The sequence below is a fragment of the Diadema antillarum genome, unplaced genomic scaffold (assembly GCF_040938485.1).
Source record: "Diadema antillarum isolate AM-2024a unplaced genomic scaffold, OU_Dant_1.0 scf00000020, whole genome shotgun sequence".
Classification (NCBI taxonomy): Eukaryota; Metazoa; Echinodermata; class Echinoidea; order Diadematoida; family Diadematidae; genus Diadema; species Diadema antillarum.
The window spans coordinates 4,127,069-4,144,026 of NW_027270909.1; the positions used below are offsets into that span (position 1 = coordinate 4,127,069).

General features: G+C 35.7%; 1 protein-coding gene across 1 annotated transcript in view; it reads left to right on the plus strand.

Annotated features, from left to right (window-relative positions):
- Positions 1 to 6,567: 6,567 nt before the first annotated feature.
- LOC139729930 (regulator of G-protein signaling rgs-2-like) overlaps positions 6,568 to 16,958 on the plus strand; it is a 38,714-nt gene continuing 28,323 nt past the window's right edge. Inside the window, exon 1 of the mRNA XM_071640852.1 lies at positions 6,568 to 6,704. Coding sequence (XP_071496953.1) covers positions 6,656 to 6,704 — 49 coding nt within the window. The 5' untranslated portion in view covers positions 6,568 to 6,655. The remainder of the gene's footprint in view (positions 6,705 to 16,958) is intronic.

Genomic DNA, 16,958 nt, shown 5'->3' on the forward strand with positions numbered 1-16,958 from the left:
GCTGCCTTCTTTTTTTTTTCATTTTTAAAATTTGAATTCTTGTAAGTGAAATATGCCATTTTCCTGAAGCATTCAATACACATTTCAGTATATCTTACTGAATTCACGGAATTTACATAATTCTCTGTGAAAACGCCCCTTTACCATATCGTTTATAAATTATAACTAAGTCGACCTTTACAGCTTGGGGCAAAGATTGGAGGAAATACTACAAAACAAATTTGAAGCAGAGTAAATTTACTTTTGCCCTGAACACTTGCCTGCAGTTTTCTTTTTTTTTCGGCACAACGTACTGAAACTACAAGTAACATTCAAATCACAGTGGAAAATCGTCACAACACAAACTCTGGTATTTGAAAAACATTGCTTCGACCTGATTGAAAGAATAATTCAGAATGTTCTCAGATAATAACTTGTCTTGGTATTTACTGATGAAAAGAGAAAGTATTGGTCTATTGATTCATCGTATATAACTTTTCGGCACTTGGCAATTCAATGACGACATAAACAAAAACAACATGATCCATATCTATTTCATTCATTTATAATTTGTTGTGTGTCGTTTGTTCAAGGAGTATATTGTATTTATTTATTTCAATATTCATTTAGGAGGGTAGTCCTTTCAGTTGGTTAATCGTTCTGCCAAAGAGCCCTGCTCACATTATTATGTAGGCCTATACAGATAAAAAGTCATGACATCGAAACAAAATACAAACAATGAAATAACCTGTACTACAAATCGACCTCAGATACTCAAATACGAAAAAAAAAAATCAAACATCATTACAATTGCAACTTGGTGTACTTCGGACTTCACTATCAGTCCTTAATACTGAAGGAAAAAATAACGAAATTCATAATGGACTTATTGATATGTAACACAAATTATACACACCGATCAGTTCAATTTAATATATTTACCATACCTCTATCATTCACAGCCTGTCAATCATGCTAAGTACATTGCACAATTTTTCTTGAAAACAAACAATGACTGCGCATGTCGAATGAAATTTCTAATTGGCAAATTGTTCCACATGTTTAGAGCTTGATAATGAAAGGAGTTCTTAAAGTAATCCGTTTTGGGTGTATTTATAAACAAGGAACAATTAATGGCATAACGTATATGAAAAGGTATGTATGTTAAAGCAACTAATTGTATGAGATAACGCTGGTTCATCCCGTTAATTATTTTGTACAAATATACAAAACTCTGGTATACGATGAACTCCTTGATGTATTAGTTGCCATTGTAATTTTGAGAGCATTTACATGAACGGTATCAAATCAAACTGATATCATCTTTATACATTTTTGCTACAAACAGTATGAAAGTTACATTCAACTGTCTGGGTGATAATAGCCGTGGGGGGAACAACAGCTTTTAATACGTCTGTCATTATCATATTTTTGCACCTTTATTGAGGTTTCTTTTACTGTGCTGGGTGCATGTAGTCACTCGTTTTATGAAAACAAAATCTGAATGCTGATATAACTCAAACGCAAACACGTTGAGAGAATTAAGTTTATTCACATTTGAAGAAAGTTATGTAACTTTCATTTAATTTTTAAAAATTTAATAGCAAAGATTTCGTTCAGTTCCTCACACTCGATGACCTCGTTTACATGATTTCGTTGAAAACAACAACATCAACAACAAAGGAATGACACACAAGTAACAGAGATCAAGTAGTGCAACAAGTTTTGAAATATATGTCACATTTTACTCATTTCAAAATAAGATCATGTCGACATTTGGTTTAAATGTTGGTGAGCATGGTTTCTTATTTTGTGGGCCAAAGGCATGGAATACCTTGCCAAGGAAACTTCGTCTATCACCCTCAGTTTCAATATTTAAAACGAATTTGAGAAGTTTTTATTTTCCCTTTGACTTTGAATTTGGATGTAAAGTGCATTGATCAGCTTACTAAGAAATGCGCTATAGAAAATATCATATACAAAATGTATTATCGTTATCATAATAAAGATAATAGATTATGGAAAAGGAAAGTGCTCCCTTAACAGTCAGTGGTGACATATTATTCAAACTGCCTTTATACGAATTGATGCGAAAGAGATATTCACTGCTAGTAATACCATATGAATGACGAAAGTTAGTAAAAGAAAATGTGTCATGTAAATAATATCTACAAGCCAAATTTATTTGTAAGTTATTTTGAAATATAGATTGTATGAAATTAGAAAACAGTTTCGCCAACAATTCATAAAAAGGTTGTATAACTCATGTCCAAGAAACTGAGAAAATAAGTGAGCTTTTAAGAAGCAGCAATGGAGTTAAGTGTTGCATTTTAGTGAATCACTTAAAGGAGAATGTAAAGGAGTAAAATTTGAGGAAATTGGACAGTCCATTCAAAATAATGTCAGGGATATCTATAGTTTCACCTCGGAAATCAACAGATGAATGAATCACACATGACGTCATAGACAACGATTTAAAGAAAATGCAAAGAATATCCACACATTCATAATAATTTCATGAAAAGTACACATTCCTTTCACTTGTTACTAACATACTTATGCAGAAGGTAATGTTCCCCCTGCCTTCTGAAAGCGATCACTATACGTGCATGCTCTTTTATTATGCTCAAAAAACGAATGAATGTTGAATTATATTTCTGTTGGTCTTCATGTTTTTGTCGTCCATAAAATGCGTGATACCACGAATTGCTGTATTTAGCCTTCCCATCCAGCGATAGCTGTACCAAATCTTTTAAAATTGTTGAATAGATTGTCCGTCTTTCATCAAACTTCTCTGAAGTGCTCTTCTGATATTTCTGCATTTACTCAATATAATATATTATATTTGAGTTTAAGGCAATAATGCCATCCCGTGTACAGACCAACTTGCGAGTGAATATACATATTTTTCCTACATTCATCTTTGTTTGCGATGAATTAAATGCGAAGAATATTATATACTTCGATTAAACTATTTAGTACAGTTTTTTTTCTGAAATATACTGAATCAAGTAAATTTTTAGGTGATTTGCTAAATTGGGGTGGTAAATTAAAAAAGTAAAAAAAAAGATGGTTCAACTTTTCTTTAACCATGTATTCAGGCCCAATTTTGAATTTCAAAGTGACCGTGTTAGCAAAATGTGTTTAGACCCATTTTTCATGTTATTGGACTCGCAGAAGGTTCAATGTGGTGAAAGCAAATTAAAAAGCATGTATAGGGCCTACAGAGAGAGAAATGTAAAGAGATAACATTAATCTCTTTGGCGAGTCATAACGTTATACGGTGACGGCAATGACCGATACTCATGTTTAAATAAAACATGTGACTTTTAAGAGTTACACTCTCATCAAGTTTGGGCTTATTTTGATGAAATCTGATTCAATGATTAATTTTCTTCAAATAAAAATATAGCGTAATCTGTCTACATGGCTTTAGTCTTCTAATTGAAGTAGAGATAAGATGGGCTGGGGATGCCTGTTAGTGTTGCATGATGTTATCTGTGAGAAGACTCTAGCAATAAGCATTATTGTATTAATGGGGCAAAAGACTGTTTTCCGGTCGCTTTTTTTAGAGTTACACGAGGGATATGAACCTCTCTCATGGCTGTGGTGACACGACATTTGCTCACGCGACAGTTGCTCCGGCTTCGGTCTTATTTTCTCCAAGGACAGAATTAGGGTTAGGGCTAAGTTTGTGGGTATTTCCTTTCATATGCCCTTAGCGTGCAGATATTTCATATGAGAAATAAGTGTCGCAGGATCAATTGTGACGTATAGCTGTCATTTACAGTGGTAGAGTACGCGAGACCATGCTGTCTTCATGACCCCAACCAGTGAGGTCATTTGTATCATGTGACTATAGGTCAATACCGTTGTTTTGTCATTCTACCCGCTGCACGAATGTTATCTTGCCCTTTCCATGACGTATTCTTAAAGAACGTCTATCTCATACCAGAAATTTTATTGTGTGGAGGTTTTGTCTATCTAGTATCTGTTGAGAGATTTTTATAAAATGTACCGGAAAGTTTTTTTTTTTTAATAATTGTTAAGAAGGACCATCTATACCTCACCCAGACGCCTACTTTGAAGCCGATAGGCCATATACTTATACATGTCAGAGGTCATTCATTCCTAGATTTTATTGGGAAACTTTAAAATACCAGAATTATCACTCAACAACAATTTGGCTAACTAGGTGTTGTTAGTCCTGCGATGGTGTGTTATGTTGTTAACCATGTCTATGTTGGAATAAATGTAGTTATGTTATGTTCTTTGGGAATTGGCATGTTATGTTTCTCGTTCTATAGCGACGATGACTTTCTTGGAAGCCTATTACAGACTTTATAATGCGTCATGTCTTTAGTATTTGAATATCACTGACGTAACTCAATTTTCAAATCTTTCAAAACCACTTTCGCAAGAAATCATCCATCTCAAGAGATTGTTACCGATTTTTGATAATTGCGAGATTGTATGTGAAGTGAAAATGGCATTCTTTACTGAAGTAGACCTTACTTTGTAAATAAGTAAAAGTAGAGAAAATGAACTGCATGGGATTAGTCAAAATCGAATATGACAATGACAGATATACCATGTTTAAGTTAACAAATAAATAAGTAAACAAGGACAGGTGATGATTTCAGTACCGCGAAACTTTCCATTTGGCACATGTGCGAGAGAATATCGCCATAAAATTATATCATTGGTTCTCTAATGATTTGGAACCTACAACTCTCTGGTCCAATAAAGTCATTAGACTCAGTAAATACTGTTTTACGATCATTTGATGCTATGATTAATTATATGATTTCTTATTTTTTCATCAAGCAATTTAAAGGGTACTTCTACCATGAAGACGTGATTGTATGTGTGACCGGTCAATGGAAAACTTGCATGGTGACAACATATAACTTCGGCTTATTTGCATAACATATAGGTGATACCTGCTGTCGCGTTATTCTCGTTTCCACTCTTCTGCTCATCATGTTCAATTTCAATGAAATGTTATTAACTGTGTGATTTCGATCTGCTCATCAACATAACCAACAAAGAATTGATTGGCTCAACTCTTTTTCTTCCATTACAAGTCGTTGTTAACAAGCCACATTCGCCAGGTAGATACGGTAAAGATCGATTGATATGATTGTATTAAGTGAATGTCATTCAACATCTTTCGTGATAAACTCCATTCTCCAGCCACGCCGGCCGTCGTGATGAAAATATGTCTTCGTTCTAAGACGGTGGGTGAACAAACATAACATAATAAATATCACGGGTTTGTTTTTTTTCCAACTCCCATGATGTCCGTGTGCTCTCTATGGGCATACCGTCTTTAACTTTAAACGTCCCCTGTTCCAGCCTCCCCCTCCCATCCACGAAAAAAGTGCAAGCTTGTACAGAATACTAGATGTTAGGTTCTGTGTTTCTCATACATCATTGTGTTTTTGCGTCTCTATGACACACGTGTCCTTAGTTTCCCCCGTCTTTTCTTTGATTTCTTTACCACCGCATTTTGGTCAGTGTTTACCATGCATGTTTTTGTAGTTTATTTCCGTGTTTATTATCTGTGGTATTTAATTTTACTGTTTGTAATTCTTGATTGCTGTTCGTTTTTCTGCTGGGTTTGTGTAGTTGTTTATAATGTCCATTGGACTGGTGTATGACTGTGCTGTGGGCCGGGCCAGCACTCAACAATTTTCATCCATATGATAATATGCAACATAATTGATTCCATAAAGAGGTGGAACATGTGGGATTCCACGAGGCGTTTCACACATTGCAGCATGGGAAATACCCTTTCACCCTTAGCTGATCACCTATTGTAAATCTAAAGGGACCGGCCAAATCCGAAGTTTATACATCAAGCGGGGGGGGGGGGGGGGGGGGGGGAGGGGGGGGGGGGGGTGTTGGGGGAAGGAGTTAACTCAGAAGTTTGATTTATCAATACATGAATAAAATGTTGATTTCACTGTCAATGGCGATGGCATGTACACCAATAACATTTTTCGTTTTAGTTATGTTGTCATAATTAGGCATAAATGTATTGATGCGAATTACAGAGCTGTTACATATAAAGACATGCGATCTAAACTTCAGCAAGCTGCAGTTATTTTTTTTTTTTTCAGAGAGAGGTCTGTAAGTCTCCAGACTAGTGCTCGTTTGAGACTGCGGGAAGATAGAGAACAGTCTCCGTTGCCTTGGCGACGCTTTCCAATAAGGCCATTCCATCGCTGCCTCTGCTTTCTATGGCGCTGCATCCTCTTCTCCTTGCTCCGACTCCTTCTCTCCAGTGTTACCGCGCGCAGGCTCATTAACATAATTGCCATCGCTGGGCCTGGCATAGATACACGGCCAACCGCAGGGGCGCATAGGCAAGAGACGGTGGAGGCACACTAAGCAACGCACAAGCAGTACAAGCGCGTATAAAAATATAGGGAGGGCTCTTCCTCACAGTGTCACCACTGCCAGCATACATTCCCGCGTTATGCGTGCACTGTAAGATTATTCCCTCTTCGTGCGTTGAATACACATCGGCATCGGCAGCTGCACCGTACACAAACGGCGTTGCAGACCCGGTCTGGACTACCATCTCTGCTGGGCTTTTGGGGGAACGTTTCTTTCCGGGATTTATTAAGGGGGTCCTCCGTCTACATTTTCATCCTATGATTGAGTCTGTATGTCGACGGTAGAGGGATCACGCTGCAGTCATTCTAGCTGGCCTTTGGGTGAGTTCCCCTTTATCCGACCTTTTCAGAATGTCTTCATCATCTACCATCTTCCTAGTAGATGCAGCGGTCGCGTATCAGCTGTTATTATTATTATTATATCCTCTCTTTTTTCGGATCGTGTGTATCCCTGCCGCAGCGCAATTCGTGTAGTACTCACTCATACGTGTGCATACACTGTGCATGACTGTATACCTCAACGCAGTCACCTTCTATCGTGATTTAATCATCCGAGATCTTCTCAAGGGGTGTGCATTTGTGTTTTGCCCCCTGAAAATTCCAAATATATGACATTATCCTCCAGGTAACTCTTTTGGTGTTACGTTGATACGATGTTCTGCTGCAGTTCATCTCGGTTTTTCTCTTAGTTTTGTCTCCGTCATGACAGAAACTCATCTTAATGGATAGATCTATAGGTATATTGCGAGAAATGATCATTCTCCTTCCGATAATGTTTTGGTACGACTTCCCATATTTATTGCTTGTAGTCGGGCACTCACTGACGGACCACAGCTGTAGAGAGAATGTTTGCCAAGACCATTGCAGTGCAGAACAGGTTTGGGGGCCCGAAAATGAATTTAATTAAAGAGAGACAAAATACTGCGATACATGATTTGAGTAAATAATGACATGCGTCGCCTGCAGCTTAATTGAAATTTTCTGATTGTGTACAGTGATGGTACCGTGATTACGAATTGTGAACGATATGAGACGATGTGTGTCTTTGTGTTTGTGATATAACATGCATATGTATAATGCTACATTTTTTTTCAGGAGGATTTGTGCGCTTTAATTGATAAATCAATTCATAATGGATTTATTTGTTTATCTACTTATACTAAAGGGGCCTAAAGTGTACCATCAATCTTCGACTTTGACTTGGAACTGTCGAATTTTTGTAAAGTAACAATACAAATAAATACATAGTGTACATTATTGTTGGAGCAACACTCCCGTCAAATTATGAAAAGGTAAGTATATTCACAACACAGATTTTTCCATTTTCAATACGTATCGAGATTTAATTCCATCATCGTGCTATTGGTATATTATATTCACTGTCAATGTATACCTGCCCCCCTTTAATCAACTTACTCCCTCAGGTTATATGCATAATGTATACATACATAAGCGTTCACATAACCTAATACGTTGAAATGAGGTACTTTCATCCCCCTGTGATTTGAGCAATATGAACAATAGAGCTTGATAATTCGTTGCATATGATATAGTTATAAAGACAAAATATATTTTACACGCTGTTCTTCATTTATTTCAATAATCTTTGCGTCAAGCAATATCAAAACAGTTATCATGACAAGTGTTTTATGAAGCTATTAGTATGCTGTAATAATTACGTGGATTATAGAGTAAATCGTTGTATTATTACATTGGAGATCCCCCCCCCCCCGAAACTGATGTATCATTCGCGGCTTTCCTCTGGGGAATACGCACATTATTTGCATGACCTTAATAAGCTATTTAGCTCATCTGTCTTGCCACGTACACATCAATCAAATTCCTATTTAATAGGAATGTCCATATCTAAATTGACGCAGAGACCATTATCATTACGATCACCAAATTGCAATTACCAAATCAATCATCAAATTTGTAAATTATTATTATTGTTATTGTTATTATAATAATTATTATTGTTATTATTAATTATCGTTAAAAATCATCATTAGTGTCTTCCATTTTAAGGATAAGATTTGATTTGAATATTGTTTTGAATTATTTCCGCATTAAGTCAAATACGAATTGAATACAAATTTCAAAAGCACCAAGACAAAGAATATTCAAATAAGTAGGGCCTACAGTGATTTAAAATGATAATTTAACATTTCACAAATAGATAAACGAAAGCAATTGCATCAAGCAGTATACGTGTACATACAGAAACGTGCAATAGGATGTATAATATTTTTCAGTAAATAACACAGATAATTGAATGCAGGAGGCCACCATCGTAAGCGATTAAGCTTGAAATGGACAACCCCTCATAATTAAGATAAGACTAAGAAGGACAAAGAAACAAAGTCTTATTTACGTCGCACACTAGATATATGCATCGTACAAACAAAGCATGCATGCTGAAACAGACATCAGGCACCAGGATGGGATGCCTGAGTATGGACATAAGCTATCCCAAACAGGCCTACTCTGTCTGTTAACAACACTTGGTCCACACCCACTTCCCCTCCCCCCAAAATGATAAATGTCATAATACTATTAAGATCCACTCAAGTTACACCACACACTGAAATTTACACCAACTGTAAACAAAATAAAAATGAAGTCCACGACCGTGCACTTTTCAATTGGTCCCAGAAATGAAAATGTCTATGCTTTTTATGCCTCCGTCCGAAGGGTGCCGGAGGCTAATATGAAAAAAAAAAATCTATTTAATACTGAAGATACACTTTTTCTTCATGCCTTGAAAATTATTCAATACATAAACTAAGCTCAAAAGTCAATTAGAAATCCTCAAATCCCCAAATACATGTACCTGCACTCTAAGACAATAATAGCAAACCTAGTTCAAGGAAAGTGAACATTCAACACATTTGTGACAAACCTGTCATTTCAATACTTTGCCAGTTATGTGAAACTGTCATCACAGTCACATTGTCAAAAGACATTGTACTGTACTGTAGACCTACTAGTAGAACCATGCATTATGGCGGAGGCACACCAGTCGCAATAGCAATAGTTTGATGTAGAGTTTGATGACGTTAGTGTGTATAAAGCAAAAAAAATAATAAATCACTGCGTTTATTGTTTAATTCTTGGAACGGTTTCATGTCCTGACCTATCCTGGACGCTTCATCAGCTTCTGATGACGGGAAATTGACTTAAAATGTTAGCTGGATGAATCAGAACTTCCATTAATTGGTTATAGTGTATTTATTTATTTCTTTTTTGCCATATCCACAAGCAAACTCTAAAAGCGTGATTTTGAAAGTATTCTTTGAATTTTCGTTCTTTCAATAATCGAAAATGTTTCATGTGCAGCTATATTGCCATTAAATTATATCTGCAGCATAGCATATGAGTGCATTGTAGTGGATTTGAAATACAAAAACGAGATTTGAAGTAGGGCCTATGTAGACCTATACCGATACTTGAACTCCAATCTTGGAAATCAAACTTCACGATCTAAAATTTGAATAGGTTTACCTTTTATACACCAAGCACAAGCCTTTATAAATACATGATTGTACTGCCTTTTTGAAGTCAATATTGGAATTAATTAAAGCACCTGTATCACAGGTCAAAACAACCAATACTCTTTTATTGGAGCTTCGCAATTAGACAGTGAACAACTCCAAGTTTCGATGATACTGTGTATGCCTTTTCAGACGAGTTGCAGTTTCGTGTGTTGCAAGATTGGTTGCTGTCACATTTGTACGTTTTCTGCATGTATGCAGTGGGTTTGCTTTCGAAACCTTCTGACAGTCACTGACTTCCAAACGGCCATCTTAGCTCGAAATCCCTGCGGAATCTTCCCTTAATCTTGCCATATCACCTTCGCTATATAAGATATTCTTTTAGTGCCATATTTCTAAATTTGTAGTGTAGGTGAATTGATTGCGTTATGATAATTATTATAAAAGAGGTATATAATTATGACACATTTCCACGATTATCGTTAAACTTTCTTATTAAAACCAGGTTTGCTCGTTTGGGAAAGCAGATTTCAAAATTGTTGAAGAACACTTGCCCCAGTAGTCTAAATATATATATAACAAAGAATGATACAGAAAATAACTTGTAAGTCTAGAGCTTGATAAAACACAATCATTTGAATAAACAGCAAACGTTGATATCACCCGCTTAAACCCGTACGCTGGCGGATGGAGTGTTGATGTTCTTCATGTAAGTCTTGGAAAATTGCTGAAATAAAATTGAAGTGCGTTACATCACTGAACAGCCATTATCTTTGGGCATCTGTATGGCTGCATGCATGGCTTCGTTGGTTTGAAGGGGGTGGCTTCAATTCGGGCAAGTATTTTTTTCCTCATTGTTCCAAAACACTCGCTCGACGTTGATATTCACTTGCCCCGGGCAATTGGGCAAGCGCTTATGTGGCACCTTGCGTTACTTGGTCCCCCTCTCCCCAAGAGAAAAAGGTAAAAAAGTAAATGAGCATCTCTAAGCTCGTAAAGAAGAGAACATTGTATCACTATAGCTCCTGTATCCATAGACGTTGCATGTTCTTGTCATGCATACATGTTTATAGAAGCATGTTTGAACTTCCTGACGCTTCTTGAATGAATGCTTCTGTATGAGTTGTCGGAAATGACGGTAAACCAGCAGGAAATGTGAAGTGGGAGATTGAACAGAAGACCATGCGGTTTGTGAATCCATTTAAGAAGAGAAATTGTACATAAGAAACACTCTTTGGTGGGTCCGTGTATGTTCGCAGTTCGTAAGCGCTCTCATGGTAAGGTGATTCAGCACTCATTTCCTGGAAATTATGTCGGAACAACTTGACCTTCACTTTTAAGAACAAACTGAAAAAAATATCAAGCAATCAGTAGTCTTGCCTTTCTCATTCACAAATCTACATTAGCATACAGTCATAACGAGCATGTGATATGGTGGACTGTGCGTACACGGCTACGCACACGTGGGACTAGATGCTGCAATATCGACGTGAAGACTTTAGTGTTTCTCCGACAGTGAAGGGTCTTCAAGCTATGATTACATTAATAAGGATACACTGGATGTGAGGCTTTATACATTATGTTTTAGATTGCAAACAGCCATTTCATGGAATACATGCAAGGTTTTCTCGCAAAACGGTTTGAATATCAAAATGCTATAAAAGTTTCATTAGAATCAGGGTTTAATCAATAATTACCGGTATCGAAAATTTGATTAAGTTTTGTTTCAACGAAGCAGTGATAGGTTTTACATGCACATGCGTGCATATTTGTGTCATATACAATGTCAGTACGTGCCTATTGCAGCCTATCCATTGCAAAATCATGTTTTGATTCAAAATCTAATCCTTTGAGGTCTCTGACCCCCACAGTCCCTTAACCAGTCATCATTACATACAACTTTAAAATTATTTTACATAACGATGTGACTCCGTTTTGTACAATGAATTTCACTTCTTCCCATTAAAGTTCATGACCATACAACCTCGTCTAATTTACATCAATATACGACAATCTTACTGCTTCATGAGACGATGTGAAACTCATGGAACTCTTTAAGTTTATCATTCTATGTTCTATAACATGAATGAACATGAATGAACATAAAAGCTGTTTGTTAAAGATTATTTTGCTTTTTAGTGGGGAGAAACGTGCAATGGCTTTGAACTTCAATAAAACGAAAGGAATGTTTTTATATCTTATTTTTCTTGATTTTCGCTCCCCTTTCTCCTTGGCACAGTATAACATGTCATCTGAAAAGAGAATTTTTGAGTTAGAAAATTTATGAAAAGCCTTCTAATTCAATCAGACACACAGGACCGGAAACTATATTGAAATTCAGTCAGTTGTTCAATGCTTTGCGGATGATTATATGTAAATATGAGGATTTGAGGTCTATTGACAAAGTGTATAATGAAATTCATAGGAATCTGTCTAGATCGTCGTTCCTGGAATATGTTATTACCGCTTTTGAGCACAGTATTCTTCACTGGACGTAAGACTAGCAACATCATGCTGTAATCAATGAAACTTCACTTAATCGAAGTGAGAATAGTCAGGAGAGTAAGGATGAACACATCTCAATGACTCCCAAAAGTTTTGTGCAGTATGTCGGGTGATTCTAGATTTGTAACTAAGTTAATTGAATTCAGAGACACTTTTCACTGGGTGTGATCTCTCTAAATACCATGTTTGCTCTGTATTTCAGAACATAGTGCCTTAAATGCATTGGGAGTGAATGTTGAACCATCTAAATCTCTCCTAGAAGCCACTTCCCTCTTTATCACACACTTAAAGAAAAACATGTTCAACCTTGCACCTTAAGGTACATGATTTAGCACCTTTACGGGTGCAATTTTGCACCATTCAAACCAGTGAGCCCTTTAAAGGTACTGTTTACCATTGGGAGCAATGATATAAAAATGTCCAAGATATCACATTTGATGCATATGTGTAGGTCAGTTGTATCACAAAACATCCTACCATATAAAATTTCGCAATAAAGCCTAAAATATAAGGAGATATCACTATTTTTCTCACTAAACCATAACAGTAGACGGTTTAGTCTAGAAACATTCTTATAGCTATTATTCACATTTTGAATATTTAACAATACCTTTAACATTAATAATATACTGATTCAAAATTTTTATATTGGTTGTTTCCATCCCTTACTCACATTTTAGAACTATGTTAAAGCACTAAATCTGGGTTTTTGTTTCTTCTGCAAATGGTAAACGATGCCTTAAAAGATGCAAAGTTGCACCTTTGAACGTACTACATGGACCGCGTTGAGTATCTTGTTACCTTTAAATATGATTATACGAGTTGAAATTCATTATTTCTCAGCGGTGTTCTTTAACAGAAAGTCTACATTGATACCGCAAGGGTAACTGTTAATTCCTTTGTGCAGGCACTAGTCTGTTAACGCGAAGAAAAAAAAATCAGCCAACAAAAAAATGACAGGCTAGTTTATGAGGCCTCTTGGATATGCCAAGATGGTATGTTCTTAGGTTGCTTTCAAAATTACGATCTGGAAATCCCTGCCACTATGAATTTACGCGAAATGGGTCTTCTTCGTGCCGAGACGTCAAAAATCTGGCATCAGATTCGACAAGTAAAAATTTCCAGAGAAGGTTTCATATTCATTGACTTCAATTATGCTACCAGAAAGGAAGAGAAAGTTGGACTAATTCACTGTAATTGCAGGCGTCATTTTCACAAACCGATGATATTTCCTGTGTCGTATAAATCTTAGGTGCTGTTTTTCTTCATCTTCATCTTCTTCTCTTTTTTTTTTCTACCTCACCAGTCCCGAGCAGAGGGAAAATCCCTTCGAGTCGTGATAAATCTTGAATAAGGAAAGGATCGTAAAGAGGCTAAACGATTGCCGGAAGGCGGCACCCGATGACAGCGGTCACTCACTCTCTGAAGTGTAACACTGCTGGTGTTACCCGGTTCCATTTGTAACCCACAAAGGCATAAGAAATATTATTGATAAACATTTTTATAATTCCCAAATATTATATTATCTATCTCAGCGTCTGCGTTTTTATATTTGTAAAAAAAAAAGAGTTACATTCAAGCTTTCACTGGCCAAGAAAAACGGGGGTAATTAAACAGTCCACATCGGCACAAAGCCATGATAAAATTAACAGTTTGAGGTTTCAATATTTGAATGTTCTATTTCAGATCGTATTAAAGTTTCAAGATTTTTCTTTCTCTTGGAACGTGATTCGATATGTATTGTTACATTGTTACATTTAAACCAATCATTCAGCAACTGTAAGTCGGTAAATAAAAAAAAAAAGGATATGTGTACTTACATTTTCATGTGAATTTAGTACAACAGTGCCATCAGCAAAATAGGTGAATTTAAGTATTTTGGAACAATTGAATACCATCTATCATTTACAAATTACTAAAGTATAGAGTAAAAATATACCAAAATGCAATAATTTTATACGTTATATTGCATACTATATTGGATATTTCTATCATTTCACTGTAGGAGATTCAGCGTTTATCATTGAATAAACTCTTGAAATGAGTGAGATGGGGTCGAAATTGATTTGACAGTTTTTTTGCCAACATTGATGTAATCAGAGTTAAACTGGTTTACAATATCCTTTTTTTTTTAATCAACATGTGTGTATTTTCATAACGCGTGTTTTAGTTTTCGCTTAGCGCGTTTTCCTTTTCTCCCCTTAAAATGTTGTTGATATACCTCAATTTTTGTCTTTTCCTGAATCACCTTGTGTTCTGAAGAACACATTTCACTATTAGAGCAGCGAATATTATTTTGTAACTTTGTTTTTGTAATTATTATAAGTAGATATGTGTTTTGCATTTATTAGGATGTTTTCGACTCTTGTGATACACTTTGCTCTTTAATACTTTTTTTTTTAGCTTTAGGCATGCAGTTGCCTATAAAGATCCAAAATCTCTCTTACATTCATTGTTCTTATCATGAATAATCTTAATTAGAAACATATGAAATATTATGTTTTTCAAAACACCTACTGTAAATGTCATACCTGTACATTTTTAACATCTGTCCAATCAAAAAAGGTTAATTTATTTTTAAACAATGTCAATTTTCTTCATCAATAATTCTTTTCCTTTCGCATTATTTCTTTAAAGAATTTGTAATTATGATAAGGTAGAGAATATTATTGTCTACCTTTTAATATGTCAATTATTGGAAAGTGACAAGAGAGATCATCATGAATTATTATATAGATTTAAGTGTGATTGATGTTTATATATATATATATATATATATATATATATATAAACGTTATTGATAAAAGAAGCACTGTTTGGTGACATATGAGTTGGTTTCGACAGCAAAGGAAAAAAAATCAGAAGAATTAATCATATCCAAAAGTTATTCATTTTCCCAGGACTTCCGTATTTCCACAAATCATTGAGAAAATCGCCCATTTCCCCTTCCAATATTTCTGAATCTAATATTCAGTCTTAAAGTATAGTCAGAAGAAGAATCAAAATTTTGATTAAGTGTAATAAAGGCATTTCATATTCATCATATGCATGATAGATAATTTCGTAACCATATTGGTATTCGTCTTATACTTGCAAAGCAACTACGCCAACAACTTCACGTGGGGATCTACAAATGTGAACAAAACAATCATTTTTAACAATGTTATACATGTCATGTTGCGGTTCCTTTTTGAAGAAAACAAGGTTGCAGAGACTGCCATAACACTTAAACTGAATTCTAGAGAAGCAAGAAGTTTTTGAAATTGAACATGGTTGTTGTTGTTGTTTTACCTTTTGTTTGCACCTGATATAAAAAAAAAATAGATTTTAAACATTAGAGTGTGCATGTTTGGCACGGAAATACTCGCTGAGTGTGTAGGCTATTTGTAATCACTTTCAAAAGATCTTTCGCATTTTTGTTTTACTTTTATCATAGTCAGGTGAATGGTGATTTACTGAATTGATAGAGAAGGGATTAATCTTCATTGATCTTATTTTGAGTGTTTAGACGATTTTTTGTTCGTTGACTTGTCATAGTCATTTAATTTGTATGAATAGAGAAATAAAGAAACTGGTTCAAACAAAACAGAATTAACGTAGGACTTTACAGGGAAATGATTTAAATTTAAACAGAGTTTCTTTTTATTGTTAAGTTAAAGGTCCTGTTCACCTTTGGGAGTGGGTGATTTAAAAAAATGTTCAAGATACAGTGTATTTCATTTGATGCACATGTGTAGGTCTGTTGTATCACAAAACATCCTACCATATAAAAGTTTTGCAATAAAGCCGAAAATATAAGGAGATATCAGTATTTTTCTCATTAAACCATAACTGTAGACGGTTTAGTCTGGAAACATTTTTATTTATAATTATTGTTCACATTTTGTGTATTTAACTATACTTAACATCGATCATACGGATTCAAATTTTTACAGTGGTTGTTTCTATCCCTAACTCACATTTCTTAGAACTATTTTAAAGCAATAATGCTGGGGTTTTGTTTCATCTGCAAATGGTAAATTATGCCTTTAACGAAGTATCACATTAGATAATCTATTTTTAGCCCTTCCGAAGTGGAGGGAATTGATCTCAAATTTTGCAGGGTATAATAGAGAGAGGTGACTCTATACATGCGTAAGGTAAGGTGTACAGACAAAATCAGGACAATAATCAAATCGGAGAAACGCTCAATCTGAGACGTTGATGATAAATGATGGGAAGACATACAATATTACTCGGATAGTAGGGGCGGATCCAGGAATTCCAAAATGACGGCAGGGGGGTGGGGCGCAAACAATATCTGTTGTGCTACTTCCGGGTTTCATGTCATTTTTTTCTTTTTCTTTCTTTCTTTTTTTTTTAAACAACAAATAAAGAGGGGGCGCGCGCCCGGTGTGCCTCTATCTAGATCCGCCACTGGGAAGGACATAAAATGGAAGTCTCGTGTGTGGGAGAGTCACGACGCATGCACGTAAAAGATCCGCTTCATTTATTCATCGCAAAGAGCAGGGTATTTAAGCCGACGAAGTGGTCCCTTCTCACATCCAACTGGACCCCATTGAAGACCAGCTTAGCA